At 38.4% G+C, this 19,578-nt stretch overlaps 1 protein-coding gene across 1 annotated transcript in view; it reads right to left on the reverse strand.

Annotated features, from left to right (window-relative positions):
• The window catches only part of LOC146147080 (dynein axonemal heavy chain 10-like), a 72,903-nt gene that overhangs the window by 51,933 nt on the left and 1,392 nt on the right, over positions 1-19,578 (reverse strand). The window contains exons 4-26 of the mRNA XM_083387677.1: positions 19,255-19,352; positions 18,516-18,593; positions 18,050-18,196; positions 17,548-17,660; positions 16,991-17,100; positions 16,722-16,879; positions 16,094-16,327; positions 15,256-15,344; positions 14,389-14,506; positions 13,798-13,980; positions 12,397-12,601; positions 11,510-11,670; positions 10,962-11,138; positions 10,267-10,423; positions 8,450-8,667; positions 5,228-5,317; positions 4,291-4,455; positions 3,487-3,629; positions 3,110-3,189; positions 2,606-2,761; positions 1,693-1,860; positions 1,083-1,237; positions 223-360 (exon numbers count right to left, since the gene is read on the reverse strand). Of these exons, the coding sequence (XP_083243803.1) occupies positions 223-360; positions 1,083-1,237; positions 1,693-1,860; positions 2,606-2,761; positions 3,110-3,189; positions 3,487-3,629; positions 4,291-4,455; positions 5,228-5,317; positions 8,450-8,667; positions 10,267-10,423; positions 10,962-11,138; positions 11,510-11,670; positions 12,397-12,601; positions 13,798-13,980; positions 14,389-14,506; positions 15,256-15,344; positions 16,094-16,327; positions 16,722-16,879; positions 16,991-17,100; positions 17,548-17,660; positions 18,050-18,196; positions 18,516-18,593; positions 19,255-19,352 (3,341 nt within the window). The remainder of the gene's footprint in view (positions 1-222; positions 361-1,082; positions 1,238-1,692; positions 1,861-2,605; positions 2,762-3,109; positions 3,190-3,486; positions 3,630-4,290; positions 4,456-5,227; positions 5,318-8,449; positions 8,668-10,266; positions 10,424-10,961; positions 11,139-11,509; positions 11,671-12,396; positions 12,602-13,797; positions 13,981-14,388; positions 14,507-15,255; positions 15,345-16,093; positions 16,328-16,721; positions 16,880-16,990; positions 17,101-17,547; positions 17,661-18,049; positions 18,197-18,515; positions 18,594-19,254; positions 19,353-19,578) is intronic.

The following is a 19,578-nucleotide window of genomic DNA, read 5'->3' on the forward strand; positions in this document are numbered from 1 at the left end:
AATTGCTGAAAGTACGTTGAACAAGAGTTTGTCTTCTCATTGTTTTATCGCTAATGTGCAGCTAATAAAAATAAAGCCTTGGCCCTAACAAACGAATGTTAAATTTATTTTAAATGTAGACTGACCCGAACTTAAAAAGGCGAACACGGCTGAAGGCGATTGTAAAGAATATAAACAAGCGCTTTAAAAACAGGCAATTGATTGCCGTTTGAAAAAACTTACGAGTGTGTCGCGTAACGAGAAAAGGTTCTCCTTTGCCGAATCGTTGAGCAGTTTCCCCAGAGATTTCACCCAGAGCATTGCATGATCTTTGACTGCGGTGGCGAGCGGGATCAGGTTTAGGCGGAGACACTGTTCATCCTGAAGAATTGAAACAAGGTGGTCAGTCGCGTAAGATCACGAACCTGTTGAGTTACGTGAGGCAGGGCATGCAATACCATATTTTTGCTGTACGAATTTTCTGATTTTGCTGTACGGATGTCTGATAATGTCGGATCGGAGCCGATACCCGATGCCAAGTGGTAGTTTCGGTAATTTTGCCGATGCGAGGATGGTATCGCGTGCCAATCCGATATCAAGTTATTATAAGAGTTACAGCCTGTGCGATACAACTCAGCACTTCCACCGTAAAGGGAATTTACAAAAAGTATGTTAGAAACTGGAAATAATCCAACTTACTGAAACGCTCAAGGAAATTTTGCCCTGATATCCTGGAAAAAATACCTTTAAACGTTTTTCATTTTGTTTGTTTAAGTATAGTAATGACGTCATTTGGTATCGGGTCAAATCGCGATACTCTTTGCCCAAAATATCGGGTATCGGAATAAAATGAACTTGGTGTATAATTGTGTAGCTTATTGTAATCAGTTTAATATCCCCAAAGGACAATTTCGCAATGAAAACAGGTTCAGTAGTTTTCCAAGACAAAATCTTTGCAAAATAAACTATTATTTTGCCACAGAAGCGTTAACAAGCAATCTGTTGACAGTTGTAAAGACAAAAATATATATGAAATTAGGCGTGGAGTGCGCCGCGAGTCCGCCACCAACAGTCAAGTGTAAACGTTAAATGTAAATTCTCACCCTGGGCATCGCCTGCAGAAACACATCTTCGGCTATTTTGCTGTAGAAGAGCAGCTTATCGTCGTAGGCCACGCACGACGGGTTCTTGGCCGCAAATTTCTCCATCACGATGTTCTTCTCCAGCTTCCACAAGGCTCGATAGCGCTTCCACTTGGCTGGGGAATAAAAAGGGTAGCCATAAGTGAGACATTCATAATTTTTTTCATCCATTTTTAGTTTGGATTGAAGCAAAAGCGCCTTTGGGTTGGGTTTATTGGAATTTGGTAAGAAGGGAAAAGTTTAAGAATGGTGAAGTAAGCCCTTAAATGGACATTAAATAAATAAGACAGTTTTAATGTTGAGCGCAACACATATACTTAGACATAGACTTGTGCATAGCGTACAGTACTGTACACTGTTGCATAATGTTTAGCTTTAGTGACACCATACCATTAAAAGTACGATCGTTTTAAGATAATACCTAAAAATGCACACAATTGCTCAAAAAAGAATATCCAATATTGGTGGTGGCTTTTTTAAGAAACCAAAACCGACCGATTTCGTCAGTCAAGGTAATTTATACTCCCATAAGCGCAAACATATTCTATATTTTTGCCAAAATCCAACTTACGTTGTCCTAGGAACTTGGTGAGGGAGGAGAGGATCTTCTGCATGTTGCCGGTGACTTGAGCGAAAAGCTCGGCGATCTTCGGGTTGAGGCAAACGTCCTGGAAGAAAGTGATGAAGACCGGCTCGTCCTGGCCGTCCACCAACTGCGGGGGAGTCTCAAGACACGTCCCTGGAAAGCACAAAGCGCTTGGTGGCTAGACGGCGTTGGAAAACTTGACTAAACATGACTTAGAGCAGTGTTTCTTAACCTTTTTTACTTAGCACCTAGAAACGTATGAAAACGTGGCGGCGCACCTTGCGAGCGAAGGGAACGCGAAATTTTTGAGGTGTACCGATATTTTCTCTTTTTTATATTATATGGGTTTTATAGTTGCATATCTTTAAAGCGACTTCCAGCCTTTGAGAATAAAAACGTATTTTTGCCCGTTAAGTCTTATTCCGATTAATTTTGGAATGATTTCGACATTTTTTCCTTTCGCTCGCGGCCTTCCATGGCGCACCGGTTGAGAAACGCTGACTTAGAGTATAGGTAACCATTTTTTTTGTTTAATATCACCACGCCTAATGTGAATATATCCAACGTCGGTAGCTCGGCAATAGAAACTATTGTCACCACAGTCCACAATCGAGCTCAGTCAAAGAACGAAACTAATAGTCAAGTTAAAAACATTAATTTAAAGGTAATTTTTTCAGCTTTTTTTCTATATTTTGAGACGGAAAGCCAATATCTACAACTACAACAATAAATGTTTGATTTTATATTTCTTACAATGAATCAAAACGCTACGTTTAATTCTGATCTAGTTAATTGTTTAAATAATTATAAACACCATGACAAATGTTTGCAACTGATCAAAAAATTTGTATTACGGCCGCAGCAGTTAGCATCTTTTAAATCGACGAGTCGCTCTTACCTGCCATCCAGCGGACAAAATGCTTTGTAGCCTCGACACAGTCCCGGACGCACTGGACCGTGAGCTTATAGACCTCGTTGGCGGGAGGGTGGAGCACGATTTCGGGGGTGGAGAGGATCGTCGAAATTTGCATCATTTGGTTATGGCCAGTCACTCCTGTTGTAAGGAACAGTCAAGTTTAAGGATTAGTCATATTTTTAAAGTGTTTCCCTAAAGTCCAGAGAACGCGATTTTCCCGTTAAGTAAAGTGTAAATTTCGACAAGATAACAGTAGATCCCTTTAATAGCCTCTACGTGTAGCCTTATATGACGGAGGAAAACTTTTTTCTAACTTCCTATTTTTAGTAACGGTTTTACCACTTTAACAAACACAGTCAAGAGGCATATTTTAGAAAATCATAAAATTTTATGCAGAATGATTATTTTCTGTGTACCACAGAACTTGAAAAAAACAAGTAAAACAAGCAGAAACACTTAGTTATTAACAGAAGTATAGTTTCTTACCGGCGTTAAAGTTCGTAAGGTTCCTGATTACCAACTCGGTGAGTGCGTCAAACATCTGACGCTCCCAGTGCTCGTAGTACCTTCAAGCGTATTTTAGGTTATTATTTTTTTTATTTTAGGCCACAAAACGGTAGAACCGAAAAAAGATATATATCATTTGAGCATGATTTTGCGATTATTGATAAGGTCAAGCGGTATAATCTTGCCGTAGGCTATGGTATGCCTGTTAGCGCTGACACTTTCGAAAGCTACCTTAAAAAAACAAAAAAACGCGACAGGATGATGAATGTGTTTAACATTTATCTACAAACTGTTCTCCAGTCTCTCATTTAAGGAAAGGGCAAAGCTGGAAATCATTCAATCTGACTGTATCTCACCTGTGAAGCTTGTAGGACTTGCCGGTGTTGGTGTGGGCGACCAGGCCTTCCATCTTGGTGAGAAGAGGGCCGATTGCTCTGTACTTTCGAGCCAGCGTCTCCAGGCATTTGTTTCGCTCGCTTTCGATGAACTCGAAATATTCCTGAATTCGACAGGGCGTTAATCTAGAACTGTTATCCGAAAGAGGTATTGCGATCAACAGAACGAATGAACTCGAAGTCGAAAAGAGAAACGTTTTGTAAAACAAACAAATTAAAATTACACCCATTGTCTTCGGAATATGTGCATTTGAACTGTAAACAAAATATTATTTTAAGTTCACAGCAAATTAATCCGAACTTTAACATAAAATTCAAAATCAGTTGTCTATAAAAAGTAAAAAAAGCACTGAAAAATTTTTGATATGGTATACACAAACCCGGTTAAGTCAAACAAAGGAAACATAATTAGTAATTACACTATTGTCCCCAAATAATATGTGCATTTAAACCGCAAACAGTATAAAATGTTTTTTTTAATTAATCTGAACTAACATAAAGTTAAACAAAGGTTGTCGAATTAGCAAAAAACGTTTTTTTTAATAAGTAAAGTATGACACTGCATAAAGAATACATGTAACCGATAAAAGCAGTACAAAAGTTTGGCTTATTGGGCAACTTTTGTTTAACTTCCTGTTAGTTTAGTTTAGATTAATGTAAAAAAAAAATTAAAACCGAAGTAGATAAGTCCAGTATTTTTTTAACATTAAAGCACACAATAATAGTGCGACAAATGTACTTCTGGCACATATATCAAAGTCTCACCTTTACATCCGGAAGCCTCCCGTCCACCTGGGGCGGGTACTTTCGGAAAAGGTCGGCATTCCTTATCGTCTGGATCCTGGTGTCGATGTCCTTGGCGTTCTTCTGGATCTGGTTCACAAGCGATTCGAACTTACCGATCGCCACTCCGGAACGAGTAATGTAATCCTGCACGTAATAGTCAGGTTGGGGACTAATTGTACTTTATGACGATATTAGCAAATATATTTCGCAATTTTGACATGCTTCAAATGTTATCTTTAGCTAGTAAAGATTTGGAATGAATTGCAAAAAAGTATGAGGACAAAAGTAGTTTGGTATACACTATGAGCGGATCAGTAATGAAGCTTGATAATGAAGTGCAAAGCCAGAAAGGTCGAGTAGAACAACATAATCTCGATAAAAACGTGCCAATAAAGAAAAAGAAACTTTCAAATTAAGATGATGTCGATCAACTTTACTTTCTTGGCTTTGCAATTCATTATCAAGCTAAATTACAGAAGTGTCTAACGTGCAAGTATGTTGATACCCATTACGGTATAGCATTCACACCATGAATAGCGTACTTAACTAGAACGCAAAAAATCGAGCCTGCGTAACTTTTAAGCTATACAATTTAACTACAGGTTTTGGCAGTGTTGTGAACAAATCATTTTGAAGTGACTTAAATCCCAGTCAAGTCATTTGTAAAATAACTTAAGTTCAAGTCAAATTTTTTTCAATATAAATAACAATTCCCAGTCAAGTCATAATTACAGCAAGTCAATTTCAAGTCAAGTCCTTGTCAAAAAAATGATAAACTATTAAAATTGGTAAACTCGTCCACTTATGAGTAATCATTTAAATCAGTGAATTAACTGCCATTAACCAAGTTATTGACTTAAGTCATTACAACACTTGGTTTTGTTACATTTGATTGAGAAATGAGTTGCAAACTTACATGGATTCCGAGCGAGTTCCAGTTTAGTCGCTTGTATCCCGGTCGAAGCACCCTCTTTAGTTCCCGGATGTGGTCTTCAAGAAGTTGGGCCTTTATTAAAATGAGTTATTTTTACTAAACAAAGTGAAAAAAGCATATAATAAGCATTTTTCCTAAGTAGTCGGATTTGGCAATTGGTTTAGTTTAGATAGACGCAGTGCTCTGCAACATTTTTTCACCTGCGACAACTGACGTGCAGCTAAAAAAGTTAGCGGCACACCTACAAAATATACCTGAAAAGATGATAGACCAATCACCAATGATCTAGTCACGGGCAAAATTATTCTAGGCTAGAGCAAAACAGTTTGAAATCATTAGTCACTAACCAATAAAAATTAGGGCCAGGTATTATGTAAACTATCATACCATCTAAAATAATCAATAAAGGTAATATAAATGAATAAAACGAATGCTTTTTTTGTTTCCAGCTACTAAGCGACGCAAAGCAAGTCCAAATTTGTATAAATATACCCTACTACTATGTAGGCCTACTAATTATTTGTTTTTTTATATCTGCCTTTCTGCATTGCCAAACAACGTTTGTTACGTAACAGAAAAGCTTAACAATAAACTTTTGCTAGGTGAATTTTTTCGGACATTTAGTTTTATAATAATCTTTGAAATACAGAGGCAATTCAATAGGGCAGTAAAATATCACTATTCAGTATTTCTACGAATTGATTCGAACATATGTGTTCCCAATGAAGGGATTTTCAGTTTGAATGATGACTTAACAAGACAGAAGAAAGAAATTAAAAAAGACCGAAGGAAGAAATCAAAAAGTTTGCTGAAATTACGCTACCGAGGGCTGTTTTACTTTGCGCCAAGACCCGATATTTTGTGTAGCAACTTAATATAAGTGGTTGTAACTTTACTTCTCTTCGTTGAAAATAATGTTAATCGATTGGAAGAAGGGCGAAATTTTTGGAAGGTAAGCGAATTAATGTATTTTATAGTTTAAACTTGGTATAAATTTCGCCGTTCAACAAAAAATAAATCTTGTTTGTTTAGTTTATGTTCGTTTTAACATGCCACGCCATTTATTTTTTCGTAACTAATAAGTATTACCATGAAAGTCATATTTTTAGGTCATAGGCCCTATTGTTGTAAAATTATAACAGGTAAAATACTACGTTCTTTTGGCTCCATTTAAGAATTATAAAGTCATTGTCATATATTCTGTTTTGGGTTATAAATATGACGTTGTTTTAATGGCAAACGCAAAGATGAAACACTAAGAACCTCGTAGATAGCGTTCAAGCAGTTCCTGTAGATATTCAAATTTTATAATTTGGGGAAACAGTGACGGTTCTTATGTTCACAAAGCATGGCAACATTTTTATTGTTTTGTGTAGCTGTAGCCTAAATAGCACTTGCTGTGTGATGTCAATTTGCATTGTCGCTCATCTTGACTTGACAAACATTTTGCAGCACATGACCTGGTATCTAAATATGATTAACACTTACAGTAGGTCAGGGTATACCAGCGTTTACCAAGCAGGTTTGCCAGATTGTTTTTTTGACACCAAATTCTAGAAACCTGGCTCTTTTTTAAATAGGTTTGCGTCAGAAAATTCATTTAGCTTTTTGGATTTTTCTGGCTTTTTTTAAGAGCTGACTAAAACTATCAAAATCCATAGCTTTATATTTCTAAAACTTTTTAGGATCTGTAAGCCATATACCCTGTATGACCATTATAATAAACCATTGCAAATTACGCGACATTAACCATCAATATTGCTCTTACTTCTTACTACAAAAAAATATTAAATTTTTGGCCCAAAAAAATATTTAAGAATTTTTCAGCAAAAACTTTTTCTACGGTATGGCTTTTATTTAAAATTTTAAATTGGCAACCCTGACCCCAACCAGTCCGCCACAGGCCAATAAAAACATTCGACCTATTAAACTTTGAGTCAAATTTTTACTTTCTCTTTCAATGAGTCCACATTTGCTTAAAATGGAAAAGATGAATAGATAGCTTGAATCCCCTAAATTAAATTAAACCTAATAAAATGGTTCCGAAATAAAGTTGGAAAGAATTAAATTATCCACAATGAGTAGCAAGTAAAGAAAACCTTTAAACAAATTAGGTACCAACACAATCCAGCAATCGGGACACAATATTTTTCAAAAAACACGAGATTGCTCGCAAACTGCTAGATTTAAAGCACAATGATTTCAGTCAACAACGCTTTAAAAAAAACGGGCTCTTCGTTTATAAAAGTGTAAGTCGGACTTGCACATGGCGAACCACTGACCCGCAGGTTAACAGGGGAACAATCACATATTTCGGTGACCTTTTGTTTTCTTCATAATATTGAATTATATAAAAACATTTTAGCAATGAATAAATATTTCAATTTATATTTCTAATACATTTGTGTCGCTTAAATAACGAAAATATATTTGTGGTATAGCTCTTATAAAATTGTTGGTTTATTTCTATTATTGCGTAAAGCAATCTTTGCGAATGTTTTTTTAATCAAACACACGAATTGTTTACAAAGTACAAAAAGTCGTGGAAAAATCTCCGACAACTTTTCTCTATTATTACCATATTATTAAACTTATGATCCATGACCGATTAAATTCGCCTTTTTGACCAATGCAATAAAAATGTTCGCCATTCCCGATGTACAGTAAAGCAAAAATAAATAGCCCATTGTTCGACTATAAGCGCATAATGCGCTACATTGTTGTTCCAAAAGTGTTTAAAAACCTGCTTTCAAATGGGTTTAAATTCAGGTCGTGATTTTGCACTAGGCAAAAACCCGGGCATATTAATTGCAGTTGAGATAACAACCTGTAGTGGTACAAATATTGTTATATGAAGGTATACCTTGGTTCAATTTATTAAAACCAACTTCCCCACTAAAGTGGATTCGTAAAGGTTTCAAAAAAATCGCTGAAGTATAAAAAAGTGTAACACCGATGCTCGGATTTTCAGTGTAACCCTAAAAAGATTCGGAGGATAAAATCCGAACGTGTAGTAACCCTAGTTAAAATAGTTTGCAAAAAAGGGGTTTCAAATATGCTGAATACGAATCTCGGCAGTTTTAGCGAATAGACGCTTTCAGGGAACACTGGGCAGTATCAACATACCCGAAAAAACGAGTGCTGGAGTTTTTTGCCAGGGCAAACATCTTCCATGTTTACTTATTACTTGGTTTAGATACGTACCTCGGCTACGTCTAGTGATGCTAGGAGGGTGTGGTAGCGCTTGAGCATACGCACGAGTCCGTTCACGTAGCCAAAGTACTTGTCCTCCTGCAGAGCGACGTTGCGCGCCAGCTCTGGCACCGAGAAGCCCAGTTGTTCCATGTACTTGGTCTCTGTGACGATCTCCTGTAGCTCTGGCGCGAAGTTGACCACGTACTGCACCACACCGCCGCGAGTGTCTGCGTCGGTTCGTAAGAATAATAGTCATAAGCTACCGAGACCTACGAAGTCGTATTTTTTTTTGCTAACGATAATGGCACATATATAAACGCTTCAGCTAGTGCAAGTGCCGTTAACCGGTGCATTAAAATATTCAGGACCACAAGGATCGCAAAGTTCGCAAGGAACACAATGATCGTATATACTGCGATCCGACACACCTTGCGATATTTCTGTTCCTTGTGATCCTTGTCTACCTTGTGATCCTTTATATTTTAGATGTACCATTATAAAACTACCATTTTGAAATGACTCAAGTTCGGAACCCCCCCCCCCCCCCGTTTTGGTAAGTGACATTATCGTTTTTTTGTACGTTTTAGTCAGGGTTTTACACACCGTTCTAAGCGGCAATGTTTTTAATGTAATTAGGTCACGCGTCTTAAGCTAATGCGAAATTAAAATCAAAGGAAATACGCCGTTTTTCTTTTCTTGTTTGGGCGACCGTAAACGCTAGATAGTTTTTCTCTTTCGCCTTTCGTTATTCGTTCGGGTTGGCTGATGAGCAAGTGTGTGTTCGGCAATCAGCAACAATAAATCAAGAGGTATCCGCCTTTTTCTCGCTAAAAACGTCGAGTTAGGCGGTGCTGATGTTTCTCGATGTTTGCTGTCCGCGTTAATATCAAATGTCGGTGTGAGACAGGGGTCGGCAACCTACGGCCTGCGGGCCGGATCCGCCCACCGCCTCTTTGACAAACTATACAAAAGTCCATTTCAAACACTTTTTGGCCATTTAACTACGAAAGTGCAAAAAATAATGATCTTCCTACGTCGCTTTGTTTATGTTTTGACGGTGTCTTTGGAAATAGATCAGCGCTTGTTTACCGTTGCGCCATGAAAGGCATATGACGTCATTACAATCGCTATTTCATGACGTCATATCCGTCGCTATATAATGACGTCATTAACGTCAGACGGACAAACGGGGAATTCCCTAAGTTGAAAATTCGAATTTCTGGATACGCCCCTAAGTCATTGTCATAAAAATTGGTAAACTTTTCGATTATGAGCAATAACTCAACTAGCAAAATACCAAAACCCAACATAAAGTAAGCTAATTATTTTACGTGCAAACATTTTAAAAAAATAACTCGATTTTATATAAAATTGGTAACTGAAACCACTTAATTCCAACTCAAGTATTTTGACTCAATGACTTAAGTCCAAGTCAAGCAATTTGTTCAAAAGACTTGGATTTGAATAAAGTCAAGAATTTTACTGAAACAACATAAGTCAAATCAAGTCAAGTCAAGTCATTGACTTTAAGTCAATTACAACATTGGCTTATACCTCCTATGGGCTTACCTACTCAGTTGGTCACCTAAAGCAATACTATTCGTAATAAAAATAGACTCATTGATTAATTACGGAAAATATAAATATATCTTTAGGCTTTGATAAAACCGCAACCATTCAAAGTAGTTTACAGCGAAAGTCTTTAACAGTTTACCAAGTAAAATTAAAGTACATTGTTAACTCACCGGAACTCAGTAGATCGACGATGTCGTCGGTCGGATCGGCCCTGTCCACCTGGGCTGGGGTCTGCGGACCCCCGGTGGAACTCGCGGCGCCGGGGGTCGCGGGGGGCACGGGGCAGGTCAGCAGGTTCCGCTTGAGCAAGCCCGGTAGTATGTTTTCTACGTAGTCGAGCCACTGCTGATAGGTAAAGTCCTCGTAGTCCTTCATTTGACGCGCAGCGAACAGATACTTGACTTTGGCCTGGAAATCAAACGTGCCTGTTCTGTAGAGACAGTTTGGGTTTTTTATTTTCGAAGCTGCTGTATTAACTTATGGTAAATGACATGAATCGATTTCGCTGTTTTTAAATGATTTGAAAAGAGAAACATCATTTTTTTAGTTATTCGAAAAAAAATCTTGACGGAGTGTTCTCTTTGACACATTGATAAAAATTGGCCATCCAATAGTTTTAAATATTTGGTTCGTTTTTGGGTACACTATGCAGTATGCACGGATCTGTAATGTAGCTTAATAATAAATTGCAAAGCCAAAAAGCTCGAGTAGATCGACAGCATCTTGATTAAGACGTTTCGATACGAGCTTGTAATGTAACTGAAGATGATTACAAGCTCGTATCGAAACGTCTTAATCAAGATGCTGTCGATCTACTCGAACTTTTTGGCTTTGCAATTTGGTTCGTTAATTGTGAAATTTTTGTTTGCGAAGTATTTTTTGGAACTCAAAAGTAACATTTATTTCTGTTAAAAGACTATGAGCACCAGTAATTAATTGTTCTTACCGCCTTTCCTTGTTCGGTCAGAAGCATTTCGTCGACAGACTGAAAGCGGATGATAGTACGTTTCATCCTGTTGAAGAGGGATCGCTCCCACGTAATGGCTCCAGCCGCAGGTGGCTGGTTCTTTGTGAGAGGTGGGTCGGCCTTCGCTTGGACAAAGAGCTTGTAAATAATGTCGACCTGAAAAGCAGGAAGTGAAATTTAGTGTTATGTTGCTGTTTTAGGGTATTGGTGACCGAATCTGAGGTAAAAAGGCTCTGTGCTTCGTAAGAAGGGAACCAGTTTAGAAATCAATTTTTAGGGAAAGTTTAATAAAATATCGTATATTTTATATATGGTCGATCGATTAAGTATCGCCTAATGTTCTAAACCTCAAGTATTCGTTTGGTTTACCAAGATTAGATTTGTACGTAAACAAGTACTTATAAGGAATTTTTAATTCTGAAAAACATTGTAGCATAACAAAGTTTATGCTAAGAAAAAAATAGATTTTCGAGGGAAATTTCTGCCATTTAAATATACCAAGACATCCAAGACATTAAAAAGTTTACCTCCTTCATGTACTGAGCGAGGATGTCGTTGAACTTCATCATCATCTGGTTGTTGATGGCCTCACGTGACCTAATATGCTTGAACTTGAGCAGCATGTCGAAGGCGCCCTCTGCCGACCGAAGTGTCTTGAACGATTCGTCGATGAAGCGCTTTGCCTCGACTGCAAATCACAATAGGAAATATAAATGAAAGAGTGGTACAGACATCAACAACTGAAAAAATATAGGTATTTAATTAGACGAGTTGGAGCTAACTTCCGCTAAAGTTTGATCAAGTGGTTTTTAACCGGGTGTATTGTACATCCCGGGGTGTACAAGATACTGCACAATACAATAAACCTATGATCAGGTAACACAATGAATAAACAGGTTTATTACCAGACTGAATGAAGTGTACAACACATGGACCAACATTTATTTAGGTTTACGCAGCTTGTACGATACTTTATTCTATTTGTGACATCTTAACCAAATAGTTCTCCTGATGTCGTTTTTGTGATGTACTAACTAGTGCTTGTCATCACCCTCAATGGTTCTTCGAAATTCAACAGTAACGCTCGCAATAAATGGCTAATGAAGCATTGTGTTTGTATGTTTGTTTTAGTTTAGTGCCTTGCGAGGACTGGTGCGTACATTTTCTTCAGTAAACGTAAAAGTTTGTAATGTTGTAAAAAAGGTTGTCAAGCACTGGTCTAATCTACTTTTTTTCATTCAGAATTAGTGGTCAGCCAATCTTGGTTATTACCTTTTTTATATGAAAAAGTAGCCTTTATATACGCTACAATACCAATCGGGTGAAAAATACATCACAAAAGTTCAAATTGTCAGCAACAATTCACCAACAACTTGTACCAAAAATTGATAAACAAAAACAAATGGGAACTGACCTTCGATGGCCTGAACCTCGCGATCGAACCAGTTCATGACGCTTTTCCACGCGCCGACCGACTTGAGATCGAAGGGGTCGGCCTTCACGGTTTCGATGGGTCCCACTAGTCCATCCACCCTCTTCAGCACGTCCTCGATCCGCTTGGGGTCGCCCGTGACCGCCTTCAGCTCGGGGCCGAAGATGTTATAAAATTCTTCCAACACCTAATTGGTTGATAGAGTTGACTCAAGTTCATGGCGGTAAAACGGGTTGTGTAACGTTTTAAAAAGAACGAAGCTATCCTATTAAATATATAGCAGTGATCTCCAACCTATGGGTCGCCCATTGGGTCGCCTAAACCTATTCTGGGGTCGCAATCACTCACCATTTCCTGCCGTTTTAGTGATTTCATTGCGGTCGTAGTTTAAACGAGCGTAATGATTATGTTGAAAATGTTAATTTAAAAAGTCGTGTTTCATGAGTTCAAATTCATGTTTTCAAATCCATGTATTAACTTAAACTTCTCATTTCGGTACACACGTGTACTTGTGTAGCCAAAGTTATCTGAAATTGTATACATCTTAAGCGTAATATTTAATCGCTCATGTAATCGGAAAACAAACAGGGGTCGCATGTAAATACTGATTTCATTTTATATGTGATTTGGGGCCGGTTAATAAAAAGGTTGGAGATCACTGACTGTCCAAACACGTGGTGTACGGCAATTGTTATCAATTTAGTGTTTGATTTGTGCATGCAAAAGAAACATTTTTTTCATTTTTTTTCGTTTTTAGGTACACACAGAAGAAAAATACGCCGATAAAATAGAACGGTTTTTAGTTCAACAATAGACGGTCGATTGATGCCTGAAATGCGTTTGGATAAATTACATTAGAGTGTAGCTTAATTTATAACTCTCGTTTTGCAAAGCTCTATGCACAATGTGCAAAAGTATAGTGGCGTCCTTCGCTTTGATTTTATTTATTCAAAGTTGCTTAAACATTTAGGTAATGTTTTGTTTAGCAAGCAAAATTTAAACAAGCCATTTTGAACTGACTTAAGTCCCGATCTAAGTCACCGGTTGCCCAAGTCAAGTCCCAGTCAAGTTATTATGAGAGCAAGTCAATTTTCAAGTCATTGACATAAAAGTAAACTGTTAAACTATTAAAATTGGTAAACTCGTCCGGAGAAAAAAATAACACAAACGCAATATACAGCAGTAAAAGTGTTTAATGTGCAAAACTGAAGATCAATTTTAATGAAAAATAGTTAATTTAATCCCAAGGTATTTGACAAAATGACTTAAGTCCAAGTCAAGTCATTTGTCCAAAAGACTCAAGTCAAGTCATTTAAAAGCAGTGACTTAAGTCAAGTAAATAACTTAAGTCATTACAACACTGACGAGTTGTACACAACATACCTGGGCAACGTCGTGCAGGTTCTGGCAGATGTCGGCCATGTAGTCGGTGCGCTCGAAGAGTCGCTTGCGGTCGAACTCCCAGCGCGCGTCTCTCCCCGAAGCCTCAATCTTGGCTCGAACGCCAAAGTACATGTCGCGCCATAGAAGCAGCATGTTGCGCGCCTCCGCCGTCTTTGCCTTCACCTAATAGGCGAATGAAAGCTGCACTTAATATTTTTCTCCACTTGTATAGCTTGTAGATTTAACTTCGTCCTTGGCATTTAACCCGGTAGATCAGTATTTCCCATGTAGGACAGTGGTATAGAAAACGAAGTTTTACTCTTTTTTGCGTTTAACTTAATTGCATTTAAAGCAAATTGACAACTGAGTATAGAGGTTTATTTCAAGCCTGATTAAAACGAATTTCATTTTTAATCTTGGTAAAACACACACAGTGACACAGGGACGCACCACGCACGCAAGCATGCAGCGCGAATAATGGGTGGGGTTAAATTGCGTCAGCACAATTTTAAGGGGTGTGACAGGCAAAACAAAATTATGGGCCGAACACACACTAAATAAAGTCCATGGCATTCCGTGTATAGTACTGACCTGTGCGGGGTTCTCCCGGTAGATCGTCCTTATGTTGATAACTCGCGAAACCCTCTCGGCCAGTTCCCAGGCTATTCGCTCCATGAGTGGAACCATGCGCTCGTCCTTGTTGTAATGCCTGAGTGTAAAAGTTGGTCAAATTAACATTTAGTTGTAGCGTAAAAGCTGTTGTTCAAAATTGAAATATTTCATATAGATATAGAGCAGGGGTTCTTAAACCGGGGTCCATGGACCCATTGGAGGTCCGTGATCTATTTTAGGGCGTCCATGAACGCCTATAATTGAAATATTAGTGTCTTTCTAAGAAGTAATTTTTCCAGGAAAAACAGTTAAGTTGAAAAAACGGTTTTGAACTTAATGTAGTTCGACCCATCTAACTTTCACGTTTTTGGAACCCAAAATCAGCAGATTTATGAAGTTTCTTTGTTGTGACGTCATTTTTTTTTATCCTTGCCTACCGTGGTCCATGCGAATCCAAAAAAACTATAGGGGTCCGCGGTAAAAAAGTTTAAGATCCCCTGATATAGAGGAAGCGAATATCTAGGCCAAGCTACGGATGTAGTTTTTTTTTAGAAGCGTTTGAACTTTAACTGTTTACAAATATAGAAAGCATTCAGCCATTCGGTGGAAACGAGAGAATAGTTTCTTGGCGTAAGCTAGTAGTCGTTATACACAATTCGTTTTCCGTTATAGCCGCTATGAAGAAAATGAGGCGATATAACTTAAGAGAGGTTTCAGTTTACAGTTCGCTTTGCAGTTTACGCTGTTCAGAGAATTAGTTTTATTGTTCTGTGTTTATGGAGCACCTACTCTAATACGAAACAATAGAAGTCGGCGTTAGTTTTGCGATATCAGGTAACTCCATACCTAGAAATGATCCAGACCATCCTGAGAGCGTTCATCATAGAAGGAATGGTCTCGACAACGATGTTGAAGCCGGAGCCGTGCGCCAGATTCTGACAAAACAAATGCGCATACGTTAAAAATATATCCATAAAAAATATATACATATAATTATATATCCATGAAAAACCTTACATTGACTAAACAGCCTCTTTCTAGTACAGTAGTAAACAACTTCTTATTGTTATGTGTGGCAGTCGAACGCTGTTCTTTTTTCCCCGGAATTTTATTGCTTGTCACAATGGCTGCTGTTACAATTTAAGCAAAAATTACTTTAGTTTATTTTATTAAACACCCATAAAACCCTGTGCTTGACAAAACTTCAACTTTATAAAAAGCTAGTAATAGTTTAGGATTGTTACAGGTTAACCGTTTACATCATGTGTTTTCTCTCTATAGTCCTGGCAGACACCATTTACGTGCCTTATAAACACGTTTAACTGACAAATCTTGATCTTAACCGCCAATTACTAAAGCAAAACGAAGCCAAATAACCGGGGTTCAATTTACCCTTATGCAAAACCATCAAAAAAATTCTTTAATCGAAAGTTATTAAGCAGAATGACTTAAATAAAGAATTTCATCAAAGCAAAAAGAAACTCTCAATGCGCTCCATCAATTCATTCAAAATCGTGTACTAAATACCACACTCTTTGAATATAGTGATCTGATGTTCGGGCTTGGCTTCATTATCGACTACACTGGGATTTAAGGTAAATCGCCCAGGAGTGGAACTCGAAACCGCCGGCAACGCTTTCCCTTAAAAAAACCCTTGCAAAAAAGCGCGCGCGTATATTAAAACCTTGAAGTGACGCTCAAGCGTGGTGAGGAAGCGCACGTTGTCCTTGGCCTCGGTGTAGAACTTGGCCAGTTCGTCGCGACTCATCTTGAAGTTGGACAGCGCAGTGGTGTCCGACTTGAGCGCCAGGATGTCCAGCATCTTGATGACGGCGGGCAGCTTCAGTTGTTCGCTCAGCGCGCTCAGAGCGGCGTTGCGCTCTCGCCAGAAGTCGATCTCGGCCAGAGGGCCATTGCCCTGCAAAAAAATAGAAGTGGATTGTTTTTATAGACTGATAACCAAAAGCAAACGAGGAATGTTAGGTACAAGAGCGGTGGTTTTCAATCGGGGGTCCATGAACCAGACTTAAGTCAATGACTTTTATGACAAGGACATGACTTGCAGTTGACTTGCTCTAATTATGACTTGACTGGGACTTTGACTTGTGCAACTGATGACTTGGACTGGGACTTGGCTTGGTATTAATTCAAAAAGACTTGACTTGGACTCAAGTTTTTTTTTACAAATGACTTGACCAGGACTTAAGTCATTCTAAAACGACGTGTGTAAAACATTGCCATAAACCCCCAGGGATCAGAAGTATTTGTTTTCAGTTTTAAAGAGTAAGTATCCCGCCTTTTCGCCATTTTACCTGCGGTTTCTTCTTTAACTGTTGATCAACCGCTGTTGAGATTTGTTGCTGCCAGTTTCCACAGGCTGCTTCAATCTGATCCATGAGACCTGGCTTGCGGGACAGGGTGTCTATGTCTCCTTCCAAGTTGAGGTCGGGCACGTTTAGTCGGATTTCGCCTGTTTAAAAAAGGGCCAACCTTTTTGTGGGCTGTTAATCAGCAACGCGGGTTATACGGAAACACCTATGAGATGCGTATATTTGCTTGGGCAAAAATACCAATATTTTACCTTCCAATTGTTGCATTGTGCGTTGAATGTGCTTGACAAACTTGTTGAGGTTCATCAGGAACTCGTCTCTCATCAGAACCTTACTTTGGCTTTCGTGCTGGTCTTCCTCCCTAAAAAAGAGATGGATAAACAGGAAAAACAAACAATAGAGAATGTAATGACGAATTATTGTTTTTTTATTACAAAAATGCCTATTTTTTAGGGCAGTGTTTCTTAAACCCTTTGGGGGTTACGTGAACTAGGTTAGGGAGTCCATAAAGATCTAATTGGATTATTAGTGTATATTTAATCAATCGATTTTTCATAAAAAAGAGTAGGATATGGTTAAAAATAAAATCTTTTTGCACTGAATGTATTTAAACTTCATTACATTTCACATCTTTTGAACCGGAAACATTTCTGAAGTATACTTGTATTATGGCGTCATCTCTAAAACTTTCTCGCCTACACTAGTCCATGCGAAGCAAATAAATACTTAGGGGTCCGCAGTAAAAAAGTTTAAGAACCCTTGTTTTAGGGGCTATGCTAAAATAGAAAATGTCCCTATATGTAGTTACCTGGGCGTCCCAGGCAATGGGCTCGGGGCATGTTCTTGCTGGGCGATCGCATTCACAGACGCGGGAATTTCCCCGGCCTTGTGCTGACCGTACGACAGAAGAGGCATGAAAACCTTACAAGGGACGAGAACGAAGAAAGAGTTAAGTTCGCAAACAGGGTAAAAATATAAGAAGAATATCAAAGCCCATACAGATGTAGGTAGCATTTTGAACGTTTCGAATAACTCTTTATTCATTTTGATGTTGAAAATGAATAAAAAGTTATTCGAAACGTTCAAAATGATACCTACTTCTGTATGGGCTTTGATATTGTTATTACGTCTTACTACAAACTCAAACCATTATCCTTCAAAAGGTAAAAATAGTAAGTTGCTAAAACTCTTGACCTAATACAGATTAAACAAAATAAAACACAGTTTTGCGAAAAGTGGCGTCTTTAGTTCGGCCACCTATACCTTCGATTTAAACAAAGGTTAGACAGAAACCGAGGATGGCAAGTTACCTTGGAAATCATGTGTTCGAGCATGTCGAGCGAGTGGCCGTTGAGCGATCCCGATTCAACGAACTCGGACAAAGTCTGATTTGCTTCCTCGATGTCGTTGGGAACCGGGATAACGCCGCTGAGGTTGCGCAGGAAATAGACGCATTCCTGAGACAAAATTTTGGGGAGCTTTATAAAACGCCGGTGCGAAAATGGCTGGCCCAAAATACGATGTGTACCGGGATATTTGAGCATTTTAATCTTGTACTTTTTTACAGGACCGGGAGGTAAATCCTTCGTGTAAACCGGACTTAGGTTTTATCTAAACCAGAACTATAAACAACTTGGCAAATGAGATGACTGCTTCATATGTTTCTTGTATTGATAAATTTTGTAACTAGCAAAACCACCTGAACTCTATCTGTCTCTACGATGTATGTTTATTGTTTATAGTAACAATTTAACCGAATAACGAAATAGTTCTTACCTGATCAACTTGGTCGTTGGGGAGATGTGTCTCGCACAGAAACAACACCTGGCGGACAATCGTCTGGATCACGATTTTCTGCAAAACAAACAACGCAATGTGTCGAATTTTCTTACAAGACAATTTCCAACCAGCACAAATAGGCGGGTCTGTTAAAATTGAACACGAATCTAAAGCGAACTTCGATGATCGCACAGAAAGATTAGAGACGACAACCACTTTTTGGAATGTAAATACACTGTAGGCCTACTAAATATTCACAGCGCGTCAGATCAACCAATTCAGCGAGTTCGACCCAAAATATTGCACCCGAGCAAACAGACAGTCAATTAAACTTTGTTGAGTAAAACTTTTAAACCTAGCGTAACGTTATAAATGACCTCAGTGACCGCTAGTAAGTTAAGATGTTAAAATTGATATAAAGGCCTATTCCAGTGTTTCTCAACCTTTTACGGCTATCGGCACCCCTCAGAAATAACAAATAGATTGCACATCCTTACAAGATTTTTCCGTAAGTAATTTACTAGAATGTCACAATAAACCGAACTGGAACAACACACTTCAACTCGACACAACGTAGAAGGTTATAATTGGATTTATTTCACTCTAATCTTTACAAAAAAGTTGTAAGATTTGAGCAAAAATCAGATGCTTAAAGATTCTCAAATATCTCTGGGCACCCTGGTTGAGAACCACTTGCCCAATCAAAATGCAGTAAAATGTCAAACAAACCACGTACCGTGTGCACTTGAGGTGCTGGCGCCTCTTCACCTTCTTCGTTCGACGCCGCGTTCTCCGCTGGTTGGCTTGCAGGGGCTTCCCCAGCGGCCTCTGCAGCTGAGCGGCAAAATACAACTTGTAATGATGCACTCAGCGCTTCTTAACATGAGAAATCATTAGAAAATTGTAACCACAACTTAACATTTACGCGACTTAAAATTGCAGTGTTGTAAACAAGTCATTTTGAAATGACTTAAGTTAAGGTCTAGTCATTTGAAAAATAAATTAAGTCCAAGTCAAGTCTTTGGCAAAAATAACAAGTCAAGTCCCAGTCCAAGTCATT

Source organism: Ascidiella aspersa, chromosome 4 (assembly GCF_963924565.1).
Source record: "Ascidiella aspersa chromosome 4, kaAscAspe10.2, whole genome shotgun sequence".
Classification (NCBI taxonomy): Eukaryota; Metazoa; Chordata; class Ascidiacea; order Phlebobranchia; family Ascidiidae; genus Ascidiella; species Ascidiella aspersa.